Source organism: Etheostoma spectabile, chromosome 9 (genome assembly GCF_008692095.1).
Source record: "Etheostoma spectabile isolate EspeVRDwgs_2016 chromosome 9, UIUC_Espe_1.0, whole genome shotgun sequence".
In the NCBI taxonomy this organism is placed as follows: domain Eukaryota; kingdom Metazoa; phylum Chordata; class Actinopteri; order Perciformes; family Percidae; genus Etheostoma; species Etheostoma spectabile.
In genome coordinates, this window is record NC_045741.1 from 24,325,137 (window position 1) to 24,345,276 (window position 20,140).

At 41.0% G+C, this 20,140-nt stretch overlaps 1 protein-coding gene across 1 annotated transcript in view; it reads right to left on the bottom strand.

Annotated features, from left to right (window-relative positions):
- Positions 1–20,140, bottom strand: part of gabrg3 (gamma-aminobutyric acid type A receptor subunit gamma3) — a 52,673-nt gene that overhangs the window by 22,020 nt on the left and 10,513 nt on the right. The window contains exons 3-4 of the mRNA XM_032526767.1: positions 15,385–15,452; positions 2,490–2,710 (exon numbers count right to left, since the gene is read on the bottom strand). Of these exons, the coding sequence (XP_032382658.1) occupies positions 2,490–2,710; positions 15,385–15,452 (289 nt within the window). The remainder of the gene's footprint in view (positions 1–2,489; positions 2,711–15,384; positions 15,453–20,140) is intronic.

Sequence of the window (20,140 nt, forward strand, 5' to 3'; positions counted from 1 at the left end):
TATTAGCCTGTCGCTGTGTCCCAACTCCATAGTGTTCAGTAAAAACTATGTAACAAATCATCTTTATAGCAGAGTGGTATACAGTATGATTTAAAGCATTTTGTGCAAACTGGAACTTAGGAAAACTAACAGACTTTAAACAATGACCAGTAAGTTAATGGACAGCAAATATTTTGATAATTTATGACTCATTTTTCAAGACTGGTGCCACCTTCTGAAATGTGAGGATTTGCTGCTTATCTGTAATTTCTATCATTGTGACCTGAATATCTGTGGGTGTGAAAGATACCAATTGTAACATAAAGCTTTAGAAACTGTGGTGAGGATTTTTTTAGAAAATAATTTGACGAGTTAATTTGATTACCTGAGAAACATCTTGTCAGATTAATCAATAATGAAAGGAATTGCAGCTCTGGTCATAAACCTAAAGCTTTTCAAAAATATTGTAGTTTTTGTTGTCCATGTCCTAGGAGTTATTCCATTCCTGCGTATGTTTTCTTTTGGAGGGGTTGGGGGGGGCCTAGTCTGTACCGGATGGGTCGCAGGTTCAAGTCCCTTTACGGCGAGTAGGGATAAGAAAACAAATAATGAACTTGGCTGAATATCCTTTCATTTTGCCCATTTCTTCATCACAGCACTACAATAATACTACTGCTTTTTTAACATTTCAGCAGACATTATACCAACAAAGCCTAATACAGCTTAAATTAATTAGTAAAATAAAATTGATTTATTCATCCATCCTTTGAACCCCACTATATTAGGCCTATAACTGTCTGCTGAAACTAAAACTAAATGTTACTCTGTAAGCCTACAGCAAAAATGGATGGACCCGCAACAGATGAATAATCGTCCTAGACATAAGCGTACTTCTTCAGGTTCGTCTTTAAGAGAAGTAGCTTCTCTGCGTCTCACATGCACGTCGTCTCTCGTTACGAGAGCAGCGTAAGATCGAGCGAGAGTCGGGAGGCGCGCTGGCGAGTGACGTCGATGAGTGTGTGGAGCGGGGATGGAGAGTCGCGTAGGATACGAGTGACGCTGGAAAAGAGAGAGGAAAATGTCAAGTTTCAAGATGTCAGTATATTCAGAAATGAGAAACCTATAAAGCCTTTAAATATCCAGTTTATAGACAATAGGTCACTGATGAGAGGGATTTGCTAAAAACCTTTTCACAAACTAGCTGTCAAAGTTGTAAGAGGATGTCTGAGACATAATAGACGTGGTTTGATGTCAATTTATTCATGGATGACAAACCTATTAAAATGATGACCTTTAAATATGCATTTAATAGCAACAGATCAGGGATATTGATAAGGTATTTTCAACGTATTATATTCACAAACTACCAGCTGTGAAAGTTGTGAGAAGATGTCTGAGACAAATTACAGGTGGTTTGATGTCAATATATTCAGAAATGAGAAACATGTTGAGACTACCATTTTTATTGGTAACTATACCTTTATTTCTTAATTGTCTTTATTTATTGTTATTATTTAAGTGTGAAATGTTTAATGGCTCTCCCTCTCTATAATGCAAGTGGTTTGAGATTTCTATGTTGAACAGCAGAAAAGGTATTAAAGATTAAAATAGCTGATATTGCAATTTTACGACGGTCCCTAAGTCTGTCTATTGGGACCGGCGCGTTGGACAGACATTCAGTTCTTTGCTCTCTTAACTGCATCGTCATTTTTGGTGACTTTGAGTTAAAAATAACCGTGAAATGTCTGTCTTAACTTGCTCTCCAACACACCCTGAAACTGGGGGAAATCGAGTCTTTGACAAGGAGCTGTTGAATGTAACATGCGCAAAAACATTAGACCAACTCCACCGCGGTCACGGTGCCTCCATCCGTTGTTAATACTGCCCCGGTCTGGGTGGAGCTCATCCGTAATTACACACTGCCGACTTGTTTGCTGTATTGGGGGGGGGGGGCAGTAGCTCAGTCCGTAGGGAGTTGGGTTGGGTTGCTATTTCATCACGTCATTAAAAACGGAATTGTTTGGTAAAATGTCTTTGGCCTTTTCACTTTTAATAAATTTAATGGGTGAACAATTTGGGTTGCCAAACATTTGGTGCTTCCCTAAAACACAGCAGACACTTTTAATTTATAATTCTAACGTCCGTCATCCGACTATGATACACACATTTAAGTGGGTGCTGTTATGTGAAAAATTAACTAATGTATTAAGTAATCTTTGCCCGACCACCATGAAACACTGGCTACCGCGCCAAGCCTAGAACATCAAAGCTCCTGCACTAAATACAATGTATACATTTAAAAAAAAAAAACTGTATGAGGTAAATATTAATGCCTTATTAACTTCTTAACTTCCTTCCAGTTTATTCAGCTACTAAACATATCCAGACTATTCTCCCCAAATATTCTTTCTGCATTTTGACTTTGTGTTGGATTTCTTAAGTCCTCCATTCTAAATGATTGTTTGACTTCACCAGGAATAAAGGGACCAAATAAAACCCTTTCTGTTTACCTTAAGGTGTAAAGTATCTTCCCATCGTTCCATATTCGGAGCAGCTGGTTAGGCACTGTAATCCAGTGGGAATCGGCACTCTTGGAGTTTCTGAAGATGGTATCTGGTAGCCAAATAAGTCCAACCATATTGCTGTTCAAAGTCAATTTTTTCATTGTGCTGTTGTATCTGAGACGACTGTCTGTCCACGTCTGGGCAAAGATGATGTCTATTTGGTATTCCTAAAAGGGAAAAACAAAAGACATGTAGGTGGATGTGTTAGCGCTGTATCAGTTGATGCCATGTCATTTCAGAAACATCAATAGTGCCGTTCTGTGTCCTCAGCAAAAGGAGCAGCTTCACCTGTATTGATTTTCTTTTTAAACAACACAGAATATAAATATAATGGGATTATGTGTTTCAGCAACACATCTCTGGGCACCATCTATCATCCATCACTTTCGCCAGCGGGAGCGTTTCTCATTTCACCTGGCCCGTATGTGGAGCACAGACCTCACCTGGCTCCCCTCCTGATTTGCTTAACTCACCGTTGTGCTGACACCACACTCCCCCGTCTGCTCAGCTGGGAGCAGCCGGTACGTTTGGTCATTGACCAAAGTATTGGACAAACGGAAAATTTGACTTGATGGGTGCAATATGAAAAGTTAAGGGATCACCAAAAGGATTTTAATTCATCTTGAAAGAGACATACAAATGCATAGCAAATGGATGTACTGTATGTTATGGATATACTTTCAAAAGTTATTAAAAGGGTTAGGGGTTTTAGCCCTGTGCTTGTAGTTGTGTCTGTAACTCTTGCAGCTAAGTAAATTAATCAATGTCCAAAACAAATTTCTCCTTAGGGAGACCAATAAAAGGGCTTTGACTTTGACTTAAAACATTTCACAAAAGCCTCATGATAGTGTTAGAGGAAAAGTCGGAGGATAGGAAATCAGTAGCATACATCGTCTGGGAACCATGCGCAACATTTGGTACCAAACCATTGAGTAGATTTTTAGATATTTCAACTAATAAGTGTTAAATAAAGCACGCACACGCACACGCACACGCACACGCACACGCACACGCACACGCACACACACACACACACACACACACACACACGGGGAGATAAGGAGAGAAAAGAGAGAGAGCTGCTTTGTTGAGTTGAGTGGAGAAGCATTGCTTTGTAACCCCCGCAGAGAAATGCACGTCACGGCTGGTGTCTTTATGCTGTGCTAAGCTAAGCTAGGCTAACCGGCTCCAGGTACATAAATACATATGCATATACATATACATAACAATGCTATAAAGCCCACCTATATTGTTCTCTGTCATGTGTTAAATCCTCGCCTTGAAACACTGCTAACCAAGATACCAGATAATGGTTTCAAGATCCCATTTAGCGTCTTGTTAAAAATGCATGATGTCTATATCATGTCTATGCCACTTCACCTCCTGGGCACTGCCAGGTGCTCTTGAGCAAGGCACCAAACCAGTATGTCATTCAGTCAGGAAGCATGACGTCAAGTCAAAATGATACCATCCACTAGACTGCCGTTGCAGAGATGAACTTGCTTTGGTTCTATCTGATGGAGACCACTTTGCTGTTGGTATACCCTCACGTGGGTCAGCTCCCATGGGGCTTCATGGATTTTAGCACCTTGATGTGCGGAGTAAACAGTGAAAAGCCAATACATGTTGGTCGCATACATTCCCAGAAGTAAATGCACATTCTCAACACACATCCAGGTGTAGTTGATGCAGACGCATGATTTTTCTCTGGTATCATGCAATCCCCTTTAGAGTAAAAGGTAATGTGTGCTTCCTACATCTCCAGAGTGTGTTGCTCTTGTGGACCTGCCAGTTAGCACAGAAGCTACTTCTGTCAAATACCATGAAATGACTCTGTTGTGGAAAGGTAAAACAAAACTAATGCTGGATTAGTGTCAGAAGTTATTTGGGGTAATATCAATATTTCTCGCAAAAAAGTGATTTGGAAAAATAAATACTGTGTATATATATATATATACACACATACATACATACATACATACATACACACACACTGGCCAATAGCCTAATCTTACATTAAGCCACTATTTTTTTGTCATTCAATTCGCCCCGTTAATACACTGTACCTGCACTGATAGTAGCAATAGTATGCCTTTTATTTATTCATGTTTGCACAAGGTGTTCAATACTGTTATCTAATTTAATCGGGGCTCATTTCAGTAGAAACAGCTGGCAAAAGTTGTCCAAAATGTTCCACACTGAGTTGGATTATAGCATATACACCCACAGCACTCTTGCTTGTGATTAAAAGAGCCGCGTCTGCTGTCTTACTGACAGTCCCTACTTTGTCATCTAACTGACTTGACAGTGATGCTGCTGTGCCCAGTGGGGCAGCAGTTGAGATCTTAGGGTAATACAGATAGTCTGCCCTCCTCCATCAGCCCACACATTTTCCTACTGCTGCCACTGCCTGAAATGCATTTGACCTTTTACCCAGTCTCTGCAACAGTTTGAATAGCTCACCAATTAGAATGAAGGCTGTAATCAAGAGAACCACTGGGTGCTCATGACCTTCAATTGTGTGCAGCTCAGGGGGTTTAAAAGAAATTGAACATTATCCAGGATTTAATGACCAGTGGAGGAAAAGTGCTGCAAATCAAATAAATATAACTAATATAAGCTGAAGCAATCACATCTGGACATAGTGAGATGCAGATGGAGGCTGAGAGGTGAATCTCATATAACACCAGCATTTCCAGTTTTGTAATCTCTTATATAATTTCAAATTAGAAGGTATAATTGGGCCTATGCTGAAAGAGTATCAAGCTCACTTCCCCTCCCCGCTGCTTCCATATGCTTTCAGCCACTGCAGCAGGCAGGCTGTAAAGAAAATGAGTCTTTCACCCAACTGCCTCAGATGAGCTGCTATATCAAGCTTGCTCTTCTAGAGGTACTATATATCCTCGCAGTAAAATCAAAGTTACTGCACTTCAAACTGAAGTACAGAACAAATGATGTCCTTAGACATGCAGACCTGACATATTCTTAAAGCAACACTGCTCAACTATTTTTCCTAAAATAACAGTTTCAAAACTACTTTGATGTTCCACTGATTTGTAATAGGGAGAATGGTTCCTCTGTCATTCCCACTGAGCGCCCTGATTGGCAGTTCAACTCGGACTATGTAACATACCTCCACAGAGCTGTGCAGGATGGTCTGGCTAGTTCACATAGCATTCTGGGAAGGGAGAAAAACCTGCTCTGGTTTATTGGCATTTCTTTAAACCAATCACAATCGTCTTGCGTCAGTCGGATCCACGGGGCCTCTGCTAAATAGTCTCAAGAAGGAAGTGGTTTTGGTGGAACATGTGTACGTTCAGAAGTAGTTTTAGTCGTCAACAGAAAACTCAGATTGGACAGATAGTCTAGCTAGCTGTCTGGATTTACCCTGCAGAGACCTGAGGACCAGGTAACCATAGTCCTCAGATTGGACAGATAGTCTAGCTAGCTGTCTGGATTTACCCTGCAGAGATCTGAGGACCAGGTAACCATAGTCCTCAGATTGGACAGATAGTCTAGCTAGCTGTCTGGATTTACCCTGCAGTTGTTGGACGGTTATGGCATGTGGCTAAGAGTCCCTTATAAAAACTATTTATAATGCCTTATTTCAAGTTTGATTTTAATTTAAATATAAAGTTTTTTCCACAACCTCACCAAACCTAACCCAAACTGCTTGTTGGTGTTAAAACTAAAACTAAAAAGTAAATAACGCGGGGAATCTTTCCTCTCGCATCTTAATGCCTTAGTTCATCCTATGTGATGTGAAAACATTAGATTTCCACATGTAAATGAAGTGTGTGTCCTCTCCTGGGTGACACGGAGCATTTAAACAACATGATGGACTCTTCAGAAGACGTAATTATCTTCTGAACATAGTGTAAAATATTAACTGTCCACCTGACTTGTCTCATTCATGGACTGTCAATCACCACTGAAACCACACCCCTTTATATAATGTTATATAACTCCGTTATATAAAGAGAGTTCCGCACTTAGAGTCCTAGAGTCTCGCACCCGGCGCAGCTCGGCGTAAAGCGTGCTGGTCTTACAGGGAGGTGTGTTCAGGTGCATTCTGGGCGTGCTGGTCTTACAGAGGTGTGTCGGGCGTTCTGGCGTGCTGGTCTCTACAGGGAGGTGTGTTCAGGTGCATTCTGGCGTGCTGTCTTACAGGGAGGTGTGTTCAGGAGCATCTGGGCGTGCTGGTCTTACAGGGAGGTGTGTTCAGGTGCATTCTGGGCGTGCTGGTCTTACAGGAGGTGGTGTCAGGTGCATTCTGGGCGTGCTGGTTCTTACAGGGAGGTGTGTTCAGGGGCTTCGGCGTGCTGGTCTTACAGGGATGTGTTCAGGTGCATTCTGGGCATGCTGGTTCTTACAGGGGTGTGTTCAGGGGCTTTCTGAACAGGGTGAAGTGACCGCGCATTGACCAACAAAAACCTCTAAAGTCAATAACGCAGCATTTTTATGTTTTTTAACAGAACATTAGTAAAATATTCTAGGCTTAGCACAGCGCACACACACTATGCTTGTCACACACACACACACACACACACACACACAACACACACAACACACACACACCACACACACACACACACACACACACACACACACACACACACACACACCACACACACACACACACACTTAAAAGATTATCCTCCATTTAGAGTTTTCTAATTTTTTTGTCAATGCAAAACTCTTTCTGCCTTATGTGACTTTACTATTAAAAGATACCGTGTGGAAAGGGAAACCTATCTAATTCCACCATTCATCATTCTCTCCTGTCTAATCAATGTTAAGTTGGGTCACGCTGAACAGATTTACTCTTCTAATTGAATATTTCCCCATCCATTTTTTAATCATGTGGGACAAAATGGGGACGTTACTCATTATTGGAAATCTGCACGTGGCTAAATGTCGACTCTGATATGTGAGGAATTATTCTGCCACAGTTTACTTAATGTTTTAAATGAGCAGAATACAAATCAGACTGTGGCCGGGTTGAGTAATGGCTCAGGAAGGAACCCAGAGCTGAGATGTGAAGCAGCCTGTTAGAAGCCACCCGCCCCGAGGACAGCACCGCTCTGTGCCGCCTGCAGTTTTTAATTTCTGTGAAAGAGAGTGGGGGCTAATTCCACTGACCTTGCTGTCTCCTAGCAAATAAGGCGTTAGTAATGAATTTTTGAGAATGTTATGGATGACACTATGTTGTCTACCCCTGATCACCACATGCTGTACTTGCAGAGTGCAGGCATACATTACTAATGTTTCCCCTGCATGGAATTATGCTTTTTCTGAATGGCACATTTTAAACATTTCTAGGTGGGTTGTTGAAGAAGATACTGGTAAAAACTTGCTTAACAAAAACTACCTTTTTACTTTTCTTTCTTGTTTTTTCCCCCGTTAGATTTTGTAGTTGTACCACTTATGTCTGATATAAATGTGAAGTCAAGGACTCGGATAAAACCTGTCTTTTTCAGCTCTCCGGCCCTTTTTAACTGCGCAGAAAAGTACTTCATCTGTTTTGAACACTTATTTTACTCCCACTATTCTATTATCTTTCCTAAATTCTTTCTCCTCGTTTCACTGCAGTTCAAGATGGAAATGGCCCATTGTTAGACAGGAAATAGTCAGAACATCCTCCCCAAATAAACAATTACTTGACAAAATTTGGTGGTATGTTAAAACAAGACTGAAGTAAAAGTAAAACAAGTGTCAAAGCCCGGGACTGTTCACTGCACCAGATACTGTAAACTAGGGCAGAGCATACGTCTCAAGTGTGAAGCGGGGACTTTATGATTATGCAGCAAAAAGGATACAGTACACACTGTATCTGTCCTGTGCTTTGAGAACTTCTTGTCATGCTCCCTTGTTGGCGTCGAGGTCTGTCCTCGTGTCCTCATTAGAGGCAGCTAAAGGATATATATATATATATATATATATATATATATGTCAGTAGTCAGGGTGGGAAATCTTAAGAAGTCACACTTTGACTGTTAGTGCTACGATGCAACAATACCCAGGTTTTCATCAAGCACATGGAGGAGCTCATTTTCTGTAATTACATTTTATCTTTTAATAAGAACTTGCATACTGTATGGGTCTTTTTCCCCATCGGGTATGTAAAATATTGATGTAAATCCTAACTTTTAAATTAGTGAGTAAGCAAGCCATATCTGTGTGTGTCTAACAACATGCAGGCCAGGTGAACTGGAAACCTGCCCATAGGGTGCGCGCCACCTCTCAGCCAGTGCATGCTGGGAAGGGCATCAGACTCCCTCGACTGATGGAATTTGTTAACAACATGCTCCACTACCCTCGAGGTAGCCTAATGTTACACATTCAACGCTTGTTATGTTGTTGTGCATTATTTATGTTTCATAGTTCAATGAATTTAAGTAACCTGTAACATTGATTAATGTTCAAGTTACTTTTTTATTCCTACAGTTTAAAGGTTTAAAAAGTACTATTATATAAAACTTTGACATCAAGGAGTAATACAATACAATTTGATTTCCCTGCCGCAACTGTAAATGTGAAACATGTGAAACAACCACCCTTTTTCTTTGCTAGCTCATGATTCTGCCTTTGCAAATTTCAGTCGACTATAATATAATTTTCTAAAGCCCGCTTTCCTGCAATCATCAGGAAGTACACGCTCACATCTGTAAATCCTTAGCAGGTACTGGGTAACAATGAAAATATTCACACTGCAATCTAGTTGGGAAAGAAGCAGGATGGTAGTATTTTTGTCTTCATATACACTTTATTACACCAAATGATTAATGGCATATGAAACTGGTGAGGAGAGTATCTTCTCCAAGTAAGAATGATATTACTGCCTTTTCATGTGTTTTTGTGAACAGCAAGGAATAGTTCATCAGTTCTCTGGTAGACAACATATGGTTGTCCAAACAATCAATATAATATCTTATTGTGATAAAACGTGTGATTTACACCCTAGTATACAAAACTGTTAACCCATGATTTTGCAGATCATGAACTGGTCTGTCTACCACTGGAAAACCGAGTGAGGATGCTCAGGACTGGGGTCACACAGGCACCATTACATCAATTAGTTCATTACATGCTGATTGAACCACACTACCAGCATGATCTTATTCCACTGAGATCTGGTCTGTTTGTGGTGTTACCAAGAGCCTCATTATATGATCCCCATGCTGATGACTTCATTACCCAAATCTTCCAGCCATAAAAATGAGAAGAAAAAAAATGAGATCCACCACCTGGGGGTTTATACTTTTCTTTTTGTATCCGAGCCATTTTGTAACAAAGTTGAACCACCTGTCCCACCTATTAAAGAAAGAGTTTTTGGAAGTGAACTATTCAAGGTGGATTTCTATCCCAGCAGGTATGAGCCAAACAATTACAGCAAGGGACATTACAAATGAATACTGTGCTGCTAAAGAAAACCACAATACCTAGTCGTGCCAGCAGTGGGAAATCAACTGGCAGGAATACTGTATGTGTGTGTGTGTGTGTGTGTGTGTGTGTGTGTGTGTGTGTGTGTGTGGCTAGTCTCTCTCCACAGGGTGAGAGAGAGCATCAGGCAACTGGCACAGGCTTCTTTTGGCCGAGATTCCTGGATGACACCAGGTTGCCTTGGACACTGCATGACCAACGAGTATGAAAACAGCTTCTTTCTAATTACAAAGAGGCTGCCCTCTCCAACTTAACATATTATTTATTGCATATTAAAACATAGTTCAGTTTATCTGAATGGGTTATTTATGGTGTGCCTCATTGTCACTATGCCTAATGAAGAGAACATTAGGGAAAATAGATGGGTGGCCCATTTACAGAAAATCCAGGATGTTTGTGTGTAGCAAGAGGTGTAAAACAAATGTTGAAATAATGTCATGACAGCTTATCATGGACATTTTTTTATTTTTTTATTTAAAAATGTTAGGGCCTTTTCACATCTGAAGGTCTGAACCAAGGTTTGTGTTTTTTTTTTGTTTTTTTACATTGTATACATTTGATCCGGTTAGTTCTGGTTTCACACACAGCTCACTGGTGTTCTCAACGAGCCGCCATGATAGTCTGGCTCTGAATTTTACAGCGTAAGCAGACCCATGTGACGCGTTTGTCCAATCAGCTGCTGTCTGCATCGGCCAACTCGGGGAGTTTCTGCAGACGGTCAGCTGTCTGTTTAGTGTGTCAGGGCCCTAAAAAGCCCATAAGATTACTTTTAGGATTACGTTGTATGCTTCTTTGTTAATTCCCTAGAGGGTATCTGATCACCCAGGCCTAGTTCTGACCAAAGCTTCACGATGAGACAAAATCGTTTCAGAACATTGCAAGAAAACTTGCAGCAGTCTGAACTGGCCGTCTTAGCTCTCCAGAGGGTGTTGCCTGCGATTCAGCTTGTCAAGTCCCCCCAAGGGGCATCCGTACCAGATCCCCAAACCACCTCAACTGGCTCCTTTCGACGCAAAGGAGCAGCGGCTCTACTCAGAGTTCCTCACTGATGACTGAGCTTCTCACCCGATCTCTAAGGGAGATGCCGGTGACTGGCGTGATGTAAGGGACGTCTTTAACAGCCAATCAACTTATAGCAAGTCAGTCGTTAAAGTTACAAACCACGTCCTCTAGTTGAAATGGTTTTATCGGAGGCTCAATGAAGAGTCGGAAGTAAGAAGCAGTAGAGAGACTCGTAGCTATGGAGGATGATACACCCTCTGGTCTGGTCCCCCTGGTGTAAACTGGCAGGATATTCAGATATTCAGGAGATGCAAGTTTCAGCTCGTCTCGTTCTGAATCTTTAGTCTGAACTGGGCTTCAGACCATGAGCCAGCAAAACTATATATATATATATATATATATATATATATATATATATATAATCTATATAAAATAAATACTTCAGGTTTTCTCATTACTTCATTTGAAGAGTACTTTAAAATAAATTTCAATTGGTCCAATACACATTTCAAATACACTTGCAAATGGAATGTCAAGAATGCTTGACCCTCTTTATTTTAATAAAAAAAAAGTGAACACCATTTATTGGTGAGCAGTGCAGACACTTGATGCACTTTTAGCTTTATAAGGAGTCAGTTTGGGCCACTCCAAAGAGATGCCTCATGCAGTATTTCCTCTACGTTGATTTGGTCCGCGGTTTGAGAAACAGGGCAGACACACAATGTAATGCCTTTTAAACGATCCTGCTGACATAATGCACCCCCCAATCGCAACTGAAAATATGCCTCATTGTCTGTGAATAGAGGTGAATTTATATATTTGTTTGTGTTGCAGCAAAGTGTCAGTTCCATTTCATACGTAAAACATGTGGCGGTGGGGAGCGGGGCGGGGGGCGGGGGGGGGGGGGGTTGTTGTTCAGAAAGATCTGCCCCCACTGCTCATGGCCACCTCCCTGTGCAGATATTCTCTCCTCAATAAGTGGTACAACATGAATGGATGGATGAATATGCTGTTTGAAGTGATGTCAACACTTTTTAAAGAACAGCACAAATGTAACTCCCTCTTCTATTCCCTTCAAATGTATTATTGTAATTTTGTATGAATGATGCTGCCACTCTATTCAAACCTTTCAGCGTGTGTGCAGGGCCATCTTTTTGTCAAAAGAGCTGGTACAATACTTTAGCGGGCTCTTTGATTGTTCATTTGATGTTAAAATGACTAATTTCTTCTGAGTTTTTTCCTAAAGCGAAGGGAGTTAATCATCATCTGTCTCCCGGCAGAGTCATGACACCCGGAATCATCCACTGATTACTAATTAGAAACAATACAAGCAGGACAACGGATACTGTGTATGGATTCTTCTGACAATGGGGCTTAAAATTAGCTTGTCACACAGAGGGGGTGTTGAGTACTTGCTGTAATATGCACAAAAATTAAGTAGTACTAATTTAAATACATGCCATCAGAATATTTCAGGAATACCAATATAAAGCATGATAGCATTATTATATTATCTCATAATATGGATACAATGTCTTATATAAGACTGGTGCAGTAATATTTAAATATTTCCTAGTACAGTATACTGTATGATGTATTCAGGTACTGCACTGTTTATCTAAAACAGAGATCTTCAACAAGCGGTATGGGACCCCTAGGGGGTCCTCAGAGTTAGTGCAGGGGGACTGCCAGGTTATAAATCTGAAAATATACACTAATATGAAACTGCTACAAAATTGTAGCATAATGCAAAGATAAATTGGCTTAGCAATAAAAAAAAAAAAGTATTTACAAATTGCACATAAGCTTGTTGTAGGTAAATAGCCACTATGGTAGCCAGCTTAAGGAGTCAATGTTCCTTCCACATGTATGTTTATCGTTAAAACATGATGCATAAATGATTTGTTTCCAATCTGCCCAGTTTATATGCAATTCAATTTTATACAATATATGCAGTAGGGGGTGCCAATACTCGCTCTCTCTTTCAGCTTAGGGGTCCCTGGCCTAAAAGACGTTGAAGACCCCTGACCTAAAACACAAGTAAGCAAGTGTGTAAAATGGATTCCTGTCATTAGAGATAGAGCATTTGGCTCAAAGGGGCATCCTTCTGGACAATAGAAAAATGCATTTAAAAGACAAAAATTGTCATTTATAGGTTTGTTGGTTGGTCACACAGGTCTGTGCAAGCACACTGTGTTCCTCCACATATTCTGACCAATGTGCACTCGGCTTGCACAAACAGCATGTCCTCTGCGAGCTCAAGAGCTGCATCTAGTTCAAGGGAAAACGCTGAAGTCTGCTCAAAAAGTAGCTCCAAAAACTGTAGACACAAAATCCCTCAGGTGGCAACAATGACGACAGGGTTAAAGCCCCTGGAGATCCATGGTGCTGGCCCACAGGTGTTTTAGCTTCGTTTGGCTGATTAGACCTCATCGAGACTGTGTGTGGGTGGGTGCGGACTGCGTGATTGACAGCAGTAATGCCTCAAATGTTAGATTGGAACAACTGACACCTGTAACGTTACACTCAACTTAAACCTCTGACATTTATCACCCAGAATAACCGAAAACACTCATGTGATTAACTAGGCTTTTATGTTAATGTAAGCATTTAAATGTTTGCACCCACCCACCCACCCACACCCCCCACACACCCACACCCCCCACACACCCACCCACACACCCCCCCACACACACCCACACACACAAAAAAGAATCATGAAAAGATTGTGGATCGTGATCCTGGCTAAACAAAATTGTGATATGATATTTTTGCCATATCGCCCAACCCTGATTCCCAGTCTCCACTTTAGAAGGGCTCTAGTTAAAGCCTCTCTGTAGCTTAAACATATCTTAATCAGTTCAACACAAAGAGGTTTACAAATTTTATATTTCTGAAAGAGCACTGATTTCCGATCAGTTCTTGGCCAATACCCTGGGTTTGGGTTTGGGTATAGGAATCAGTATAAGGGAAGAGAAATTTGGAGATGATAATAATGATATGAGTCAAATGAGTGCAGCCATCTGCCCATAAACGTCTCATACTAGGACACAGTATCAACAGAAATGGTCCTGATCAGATAAGATGCTCATCAATTTGTCTAAGAGCTTCTTTCAAATGAATCTGTTTCTCAACAAAAGACTCTCTTAGTCTGTCCACATCTGAGACTTGGTCCGGTTCCTTTTCTAAAACCCATAACTCTCCCCCAATTGACCATTCTTCACATACACTCAACATCTCCTGCCTCTCACCCATCTCTTATCAGTTTCTGTGCTTTCTTTCCATTTCTACATCCATCCCAGACTCCCCCATCCCTCTCTGATCCGCTTCTCCCCGGCTTCCTTTCCTCCCCTCGTATCGTAACTAAAATCCTGCTGCTTCAGGCTCATGAACTCTCGCTGGGATTTATACAGGAGTATAAAGTGATATGGTGAATAGATCACTTCTCAGTTTTAAATGTAAGTCACAGTGTAGGACACTCCAAACAGAAGCAGGCCATTCAAACCAGTCTGTCACGTCAGCATCATATGAAAGGTTTTTCTAGAACATCCCATCATTCAGAAGGTGCACCCAGCTGGTGGGTTATCTGACACCTGATCACTTTCACTATAGAATGATCGCTGTGGGTGAGAAGGTGGCGTAATAAATTGCACTATAGCAATAATAATTCAATAATAACAATGTAGTCTATGTCTCTGTGGCAATATAAAGTCTTAACTGTGCTGTCATAACTGGCTTTTATATTATTATCTACACAAGGATGCAGCACCCAGTCTTCAAAGTTTCAATGTGAGTTGAACACGTTAGGTCTTATGAAAATTAGGTTTAAGAAGATGAAATCTAGAGTTTTCAGAGAGTTGTGTACACAGTGCTTATGAGCAGTAATGCTGTGCTGACCTGGACAAAATAACAACATCCAGCCAACTCCAGCACAGAGAAGACACTTTGTTCGTCCGTCTACACCTCCAGAGTCGGTACTCACTCCGGAGCTAATCCCTGCCACTCACTCATTTGCTCTACCACACACACACACACACACACACACACACACACACACACACACCACCACACCACACACACACCACACACACCCCACCACACACACACACAACACACACACACACCACACACCACACACACCACAGCTATCGTCTTAAAGAGATACACCAAGTATAAACCTCAGGCCACTTACGTAGACCACCGCAGAAGCATAAAGCCCGCTTTAGCTGCACGCAACCCAAACTATGGTCAATGCACATTTCATGGTCAGACAAAAGAGAACTAGCAATGTAACAAAGTGCAATTAGTGCATGGTGTTGTGCCACCATGAAGACAGATTCAGAAATGTGTGTATGAAAAGTGTCAACAAAATAGTTTGAACATAACCGCTACTCACCATATTTATTGAAGACACTGGTCCAATGCTGTTCACAAATATATCAACATCTATAACAGTTGGTTTACCTGTGGAAAAATAGAGAAAAATAATTAGTGATCAAAACTGTCTTTTAGGCACCATACATGCCTCTATTTTAAACCAAAGAAGGCAAAGTGCAGTTAGATCGATGACACTTTGTTATTCTGAATCCTTTGTAGAGTGGGTAGTGGCTGTTTGAGCCAGTCCCTCGGGGAGCTGTGGTTGTTAATAATGATCGCACATTAGTCTTCTTCACATAAACTGCTCATCAAACACCTCTAGATGTCATCTTTTGAATGCAGCAATCACAAATTATTTAAGCAACAGGCCACAGACTGCAAGATAACACATCATACTATTAGACGTCACTGCTCCATGTAGATTATCAGAGGAAGGGCATTGTAGTCCGCTGGTTCTCAATCCCACTCCTCCCTGTGGGTTTTCACTCCAGCCAACTAATTAAGAACTGAATTACACATGGGAAGCCAGATGAATGCAATTAACTGATAAACCAGCAGTGCTTCTATCCCTGATTGGACCGAGATGAAGCGCTGCGGTGGTCTATGTCCTGTCCCAAACTCCAATGTTTTCTATCTAACCTGAAGGTAGAAAATAATTCTACAAATGAAAAAAGCCAAAATCCTTCTCTGGGGAACGCACGTTTGACACCCAGTGGCAGTGCAACAGTAGCAGTGGTTAGTTGGCTTCCCATAATACAAAGTACTGATTCAATCACAGCTAAAAATAAATGTATTTTTTGTCCAATTGTGTTTGATTAAGATCGCAGATAGGCAACTATTAGTATTAGAGCTCTGCAGGCGGACCTGCACCTTCACCAGGAACATCTCTATAGGCCCAGTAGGGAGCTAATCTAGAAGTAGTGATGGCGTTGCACAGTCTGTCCACCGGAGGACGCTCTACAACGTCCCTGTTAGTGATGGCGTTGCACAGTCTGTCCACCGGAGGACGCTCTACAACGTCCCTGTTAGTGATGGCGTTGCACAGTCTGTCCCCCAGAGGACGCTCTACAACGTCTCTGTTAGTGATGGCGTTGCACAGTCTGTCCACCGGAGGACGCTCTACAACGTCCCTGTTAGTGATGGCGTTGTATAGTCTGTCCACCAGAGGACGCTCTACAACGTCCCTGTTAGTGATGGCGTTGCATAGTCTGTCCACCAGAGGACGCTCTACAACGTCCCTGTTAGTGATGGCGTTGTATAGTCTGTCCACCAGAGGACGCTCTACAACGTCCCTGTTGGCAACACTGATATTTTTTTGGATTAATATATTTTTGTTCAAAGAACTTTAAGTTTCATATCTTAAGTTTGTATTTTTATACATTTTATTTTTCAGAACTTTAATATATTTTGATATTCCTCTGTTCTGCTGTGACAACACAATAAAACAAATTATTATAATATTATTTTAGTGAGAACTCAAATAAATACAAATAACTAATGTTGGGGAAATCTATTTGTTTTGTAACGCGTTTCTGGATTTAAAAAAAAGAATAAATAAAAAATATATATATCAGCCAATATATCGGCATATTGGATTTTTAAAGAACAATCAGGCTCTAGATATGACACATGCCTTTGGTGTGGGAGATCTGGGTTTGATTCCCACTGCCATACATCAACCAATGTGTCCCTGAGCAAGACACTTAACCCCTAGTTGCTCAGACAGATAAATAGCAATTGTAAGTCCTTTTGGATAAAAGCGTCAGCTAAATGACATGTAACATGTAACATGTGGAACGGTTCTACGACGTGCTGTAGAATCACAGGCATGGTCTTGAGTGGCCGTGATGGAGCAGAACGCAGCGTGGACCCGTCTGGTGGGATCTAGGGGCTATAGGAGTGCGATGCAAAATCAGTTGAGTACTCTATTAAAGCTATAGCGTGCAATAAGTTACATTCAAGCCATTGCCAAATGAGTTGATGCAAAGCTTATTAAGACCATCAGCTCCACAAAACTCTCAGTATTTCTCAGTATGGCTATGTTTAGAAAATAGTGTCCCCCGGTGACCCGCGCTCCCAGAAACCCGAGTGAAGATAATGACCTCTTCTGAAGAGTCCAGCATCTTTGTTTTTCTTTAATCCTCTGTGTCCTCCATGGCTACAAGCAGTTGTGACGAGGAGGGGTGGTGCACAATCATCGAAGGCTTGTGTCATGTAGAGGTGGGGCGGAAAAAATCCCCAATATTTAAATTTTTAATATTATAAAAGTGCCAATACTGTATCGATACACAGGAGCCAAGTATGGATCTTTTATTATATACATGTTGGTCAGTTTGTCTGATTGACAATCCCATTTTGCAGCAATAAAATTAAACATAGTGAAAAGTTCATTTTTAGATGAAACAGATGTTGACAAAGTTTCCTTTTTGGGGACGTCGTTTGTAATTAGGAAAAATTAGAAGTTGGAAAAAAAGTTTTAAATTGCAATATGTCGCAGAATATTCCAATATGTTTAAAATCGCAATAATATCGTATTGTAGCATAAGTACTGTGATGATATCATATCGGGAGGTGATTCCCACCCCTTTGTTATGTGGACAGGGAGACAGAAACTACGCACTATAGCTTTAAGGCAAAAAACAAGCACTTAATGTAGCTCAGTGACAAGATAATAATGCAAACCAAATGTTGAGTCATCATCAAATCAGTTAAGGTTGTGAAACTTGTGGGTGATAAATGCTAGAGATAGGCATACCACAACTAACAACTAACAACAGATACTTCAGTCAAGGTGAATTGTTCCACTCTCACTAGTTTGACAATGTGGGTGCTGTCCCCCCCTGCCCATCAGGGGGAGCTGCCAGTGGGCTGGATAATTACACGCCACAGTCAGCCAACTATCGCCTCCACTAGGAAGGTCTTAGCAGACTGAGGAGAAAGGTCTCCCTCGCAGTTTTTAACCAGATTTCATAGCCTGCAGCACCAACATACAGTACAGCAACACGCTCCTCACAGTGCATACCCACCACATTGTAAGAAGAACAGCAATCTCCATCCTGTTGGCAGGAACACCCCTGGCTTTCCCCACCTTTGCTCCTCTCAGGGATTTCATGCTCGGAGTAAAACTGTCGTTTAAAGGCTGAACTTTTAAAGCGGCTAAGTGACAGCTGTGACATACTGCTGCCATGAACAATCACATTTACATAGCAAAGAGCTCCCCTATCATTTTACATTACCTGTCTTTAGAGTCTTCGTGTCTCAGCCAATTAAGTCCACAGCTAGAATTTTTCCACCTGCCAGTCTCCGTCTCAGCGCTCAGTTCACGTGCTAACAGATGGCCCACTAGAGAACACTTCTGGAGAGTCCCTGCTGAGGCAGCTTTTCAAAAGCACGATATTCATAATCACATAGCACCTGGTGAGCAAACTGCATAGATCCACTGTATAACCTTCTAAAAATAAAAATGAAGAATAGCTTTAAAAACCTTCTGTGATAACTATATTGCTGTCATTTGCATATTTCTGTAAATCACAGTATAATCAGCACTGTCTTTGCTGTATGGCCTGGCCTAGGTTAAACGAATACATAACGAGAATGAATGAGAACTATTTTATTATCTAGTTCCACAATCATAACGGAAAACAAAAAAGTATTTTAAATGAGAGTTGCTCAGTAAAGTAAAGTTACCTCTTGTGGAATGCCTAGTCGGATAGGCATGTATATCTAAACTGAAAGGTAAATTATTTTTCAAAATAGATGGTTATTTTTAACAAGAATATTCCTAAAAAAACATAAAGGAGTAATCTATTTCTTACCAACCATTGTAATATTTGTTCTATAGTCACACCTAAGAGCTTTACGTGCAGCTCTATTTTGCACCATTTGCAATTTAGTTATTTTTTCTTGAGCTGCATTAGACCATACTACTGAACAATAGTCGAGATTCAACAATATTAAAGCTTTTGCTAAAACTTTGGTTGGGACAAATATGCTGTACATCTATTAACAACAGAAACACCACTTCCATCTTAACAACCCTGTTACTTAGATGTATTGTCCATAATAATTTGCTATCTAAAATAATCCGGACCTGTTCAACAGATACATCATTTATGCAAAGCTTTAACTCAGGTTGATTATGAAGAGCGTAACGTGAACCAAACCGCTTTTCGATGTCGTTGAAATACATAGAGTGCATTTTCCATCTTCATTTGAATTGATTCTCTTCTTACAGTCTTCATTTTGTATGTTTTTTTTTGATTAAACCTCAAACAAAAAGGCCTCATTTAGTCATCTACGGCCAGCTGTACAGTTAATTAATATGACCAGCAGGAAGCGTTCCTCTACATCACGTCTACAGAGGAAAGATCAACAGGAAATCCACATTGGACTACTATACTTTAAACAGGCTATAATCACATAATAACTGCACGCCTCATGACTGTAATTATTAACTGAGTCACAATGAGCTGAAAAGAGTCTTGATTGGACGCCAGCTGACCCTTCGCTAAACCCACCCTCCGAACAGCCGATGTCATAGTGTAGCCACTGTAGCTAGGCACGGCGGGTCTGAAGCCTCTGAATGCTGCTCCTGTTGAAGCGGGGTGTATAGAGCTTCACAGCGAAGTTAGTCTCGCTTTGGCACACCTTCCTCCACAGCGCTGCGGAGGAAGGTGTGGCTAGTCCACACAGCATTCCTGGATGGGAGAACAACCTGCTCTGGTCTCTGGTTTATTGGCATTTCTTTAAACCAATCACAATCATTGTGGGCGGGG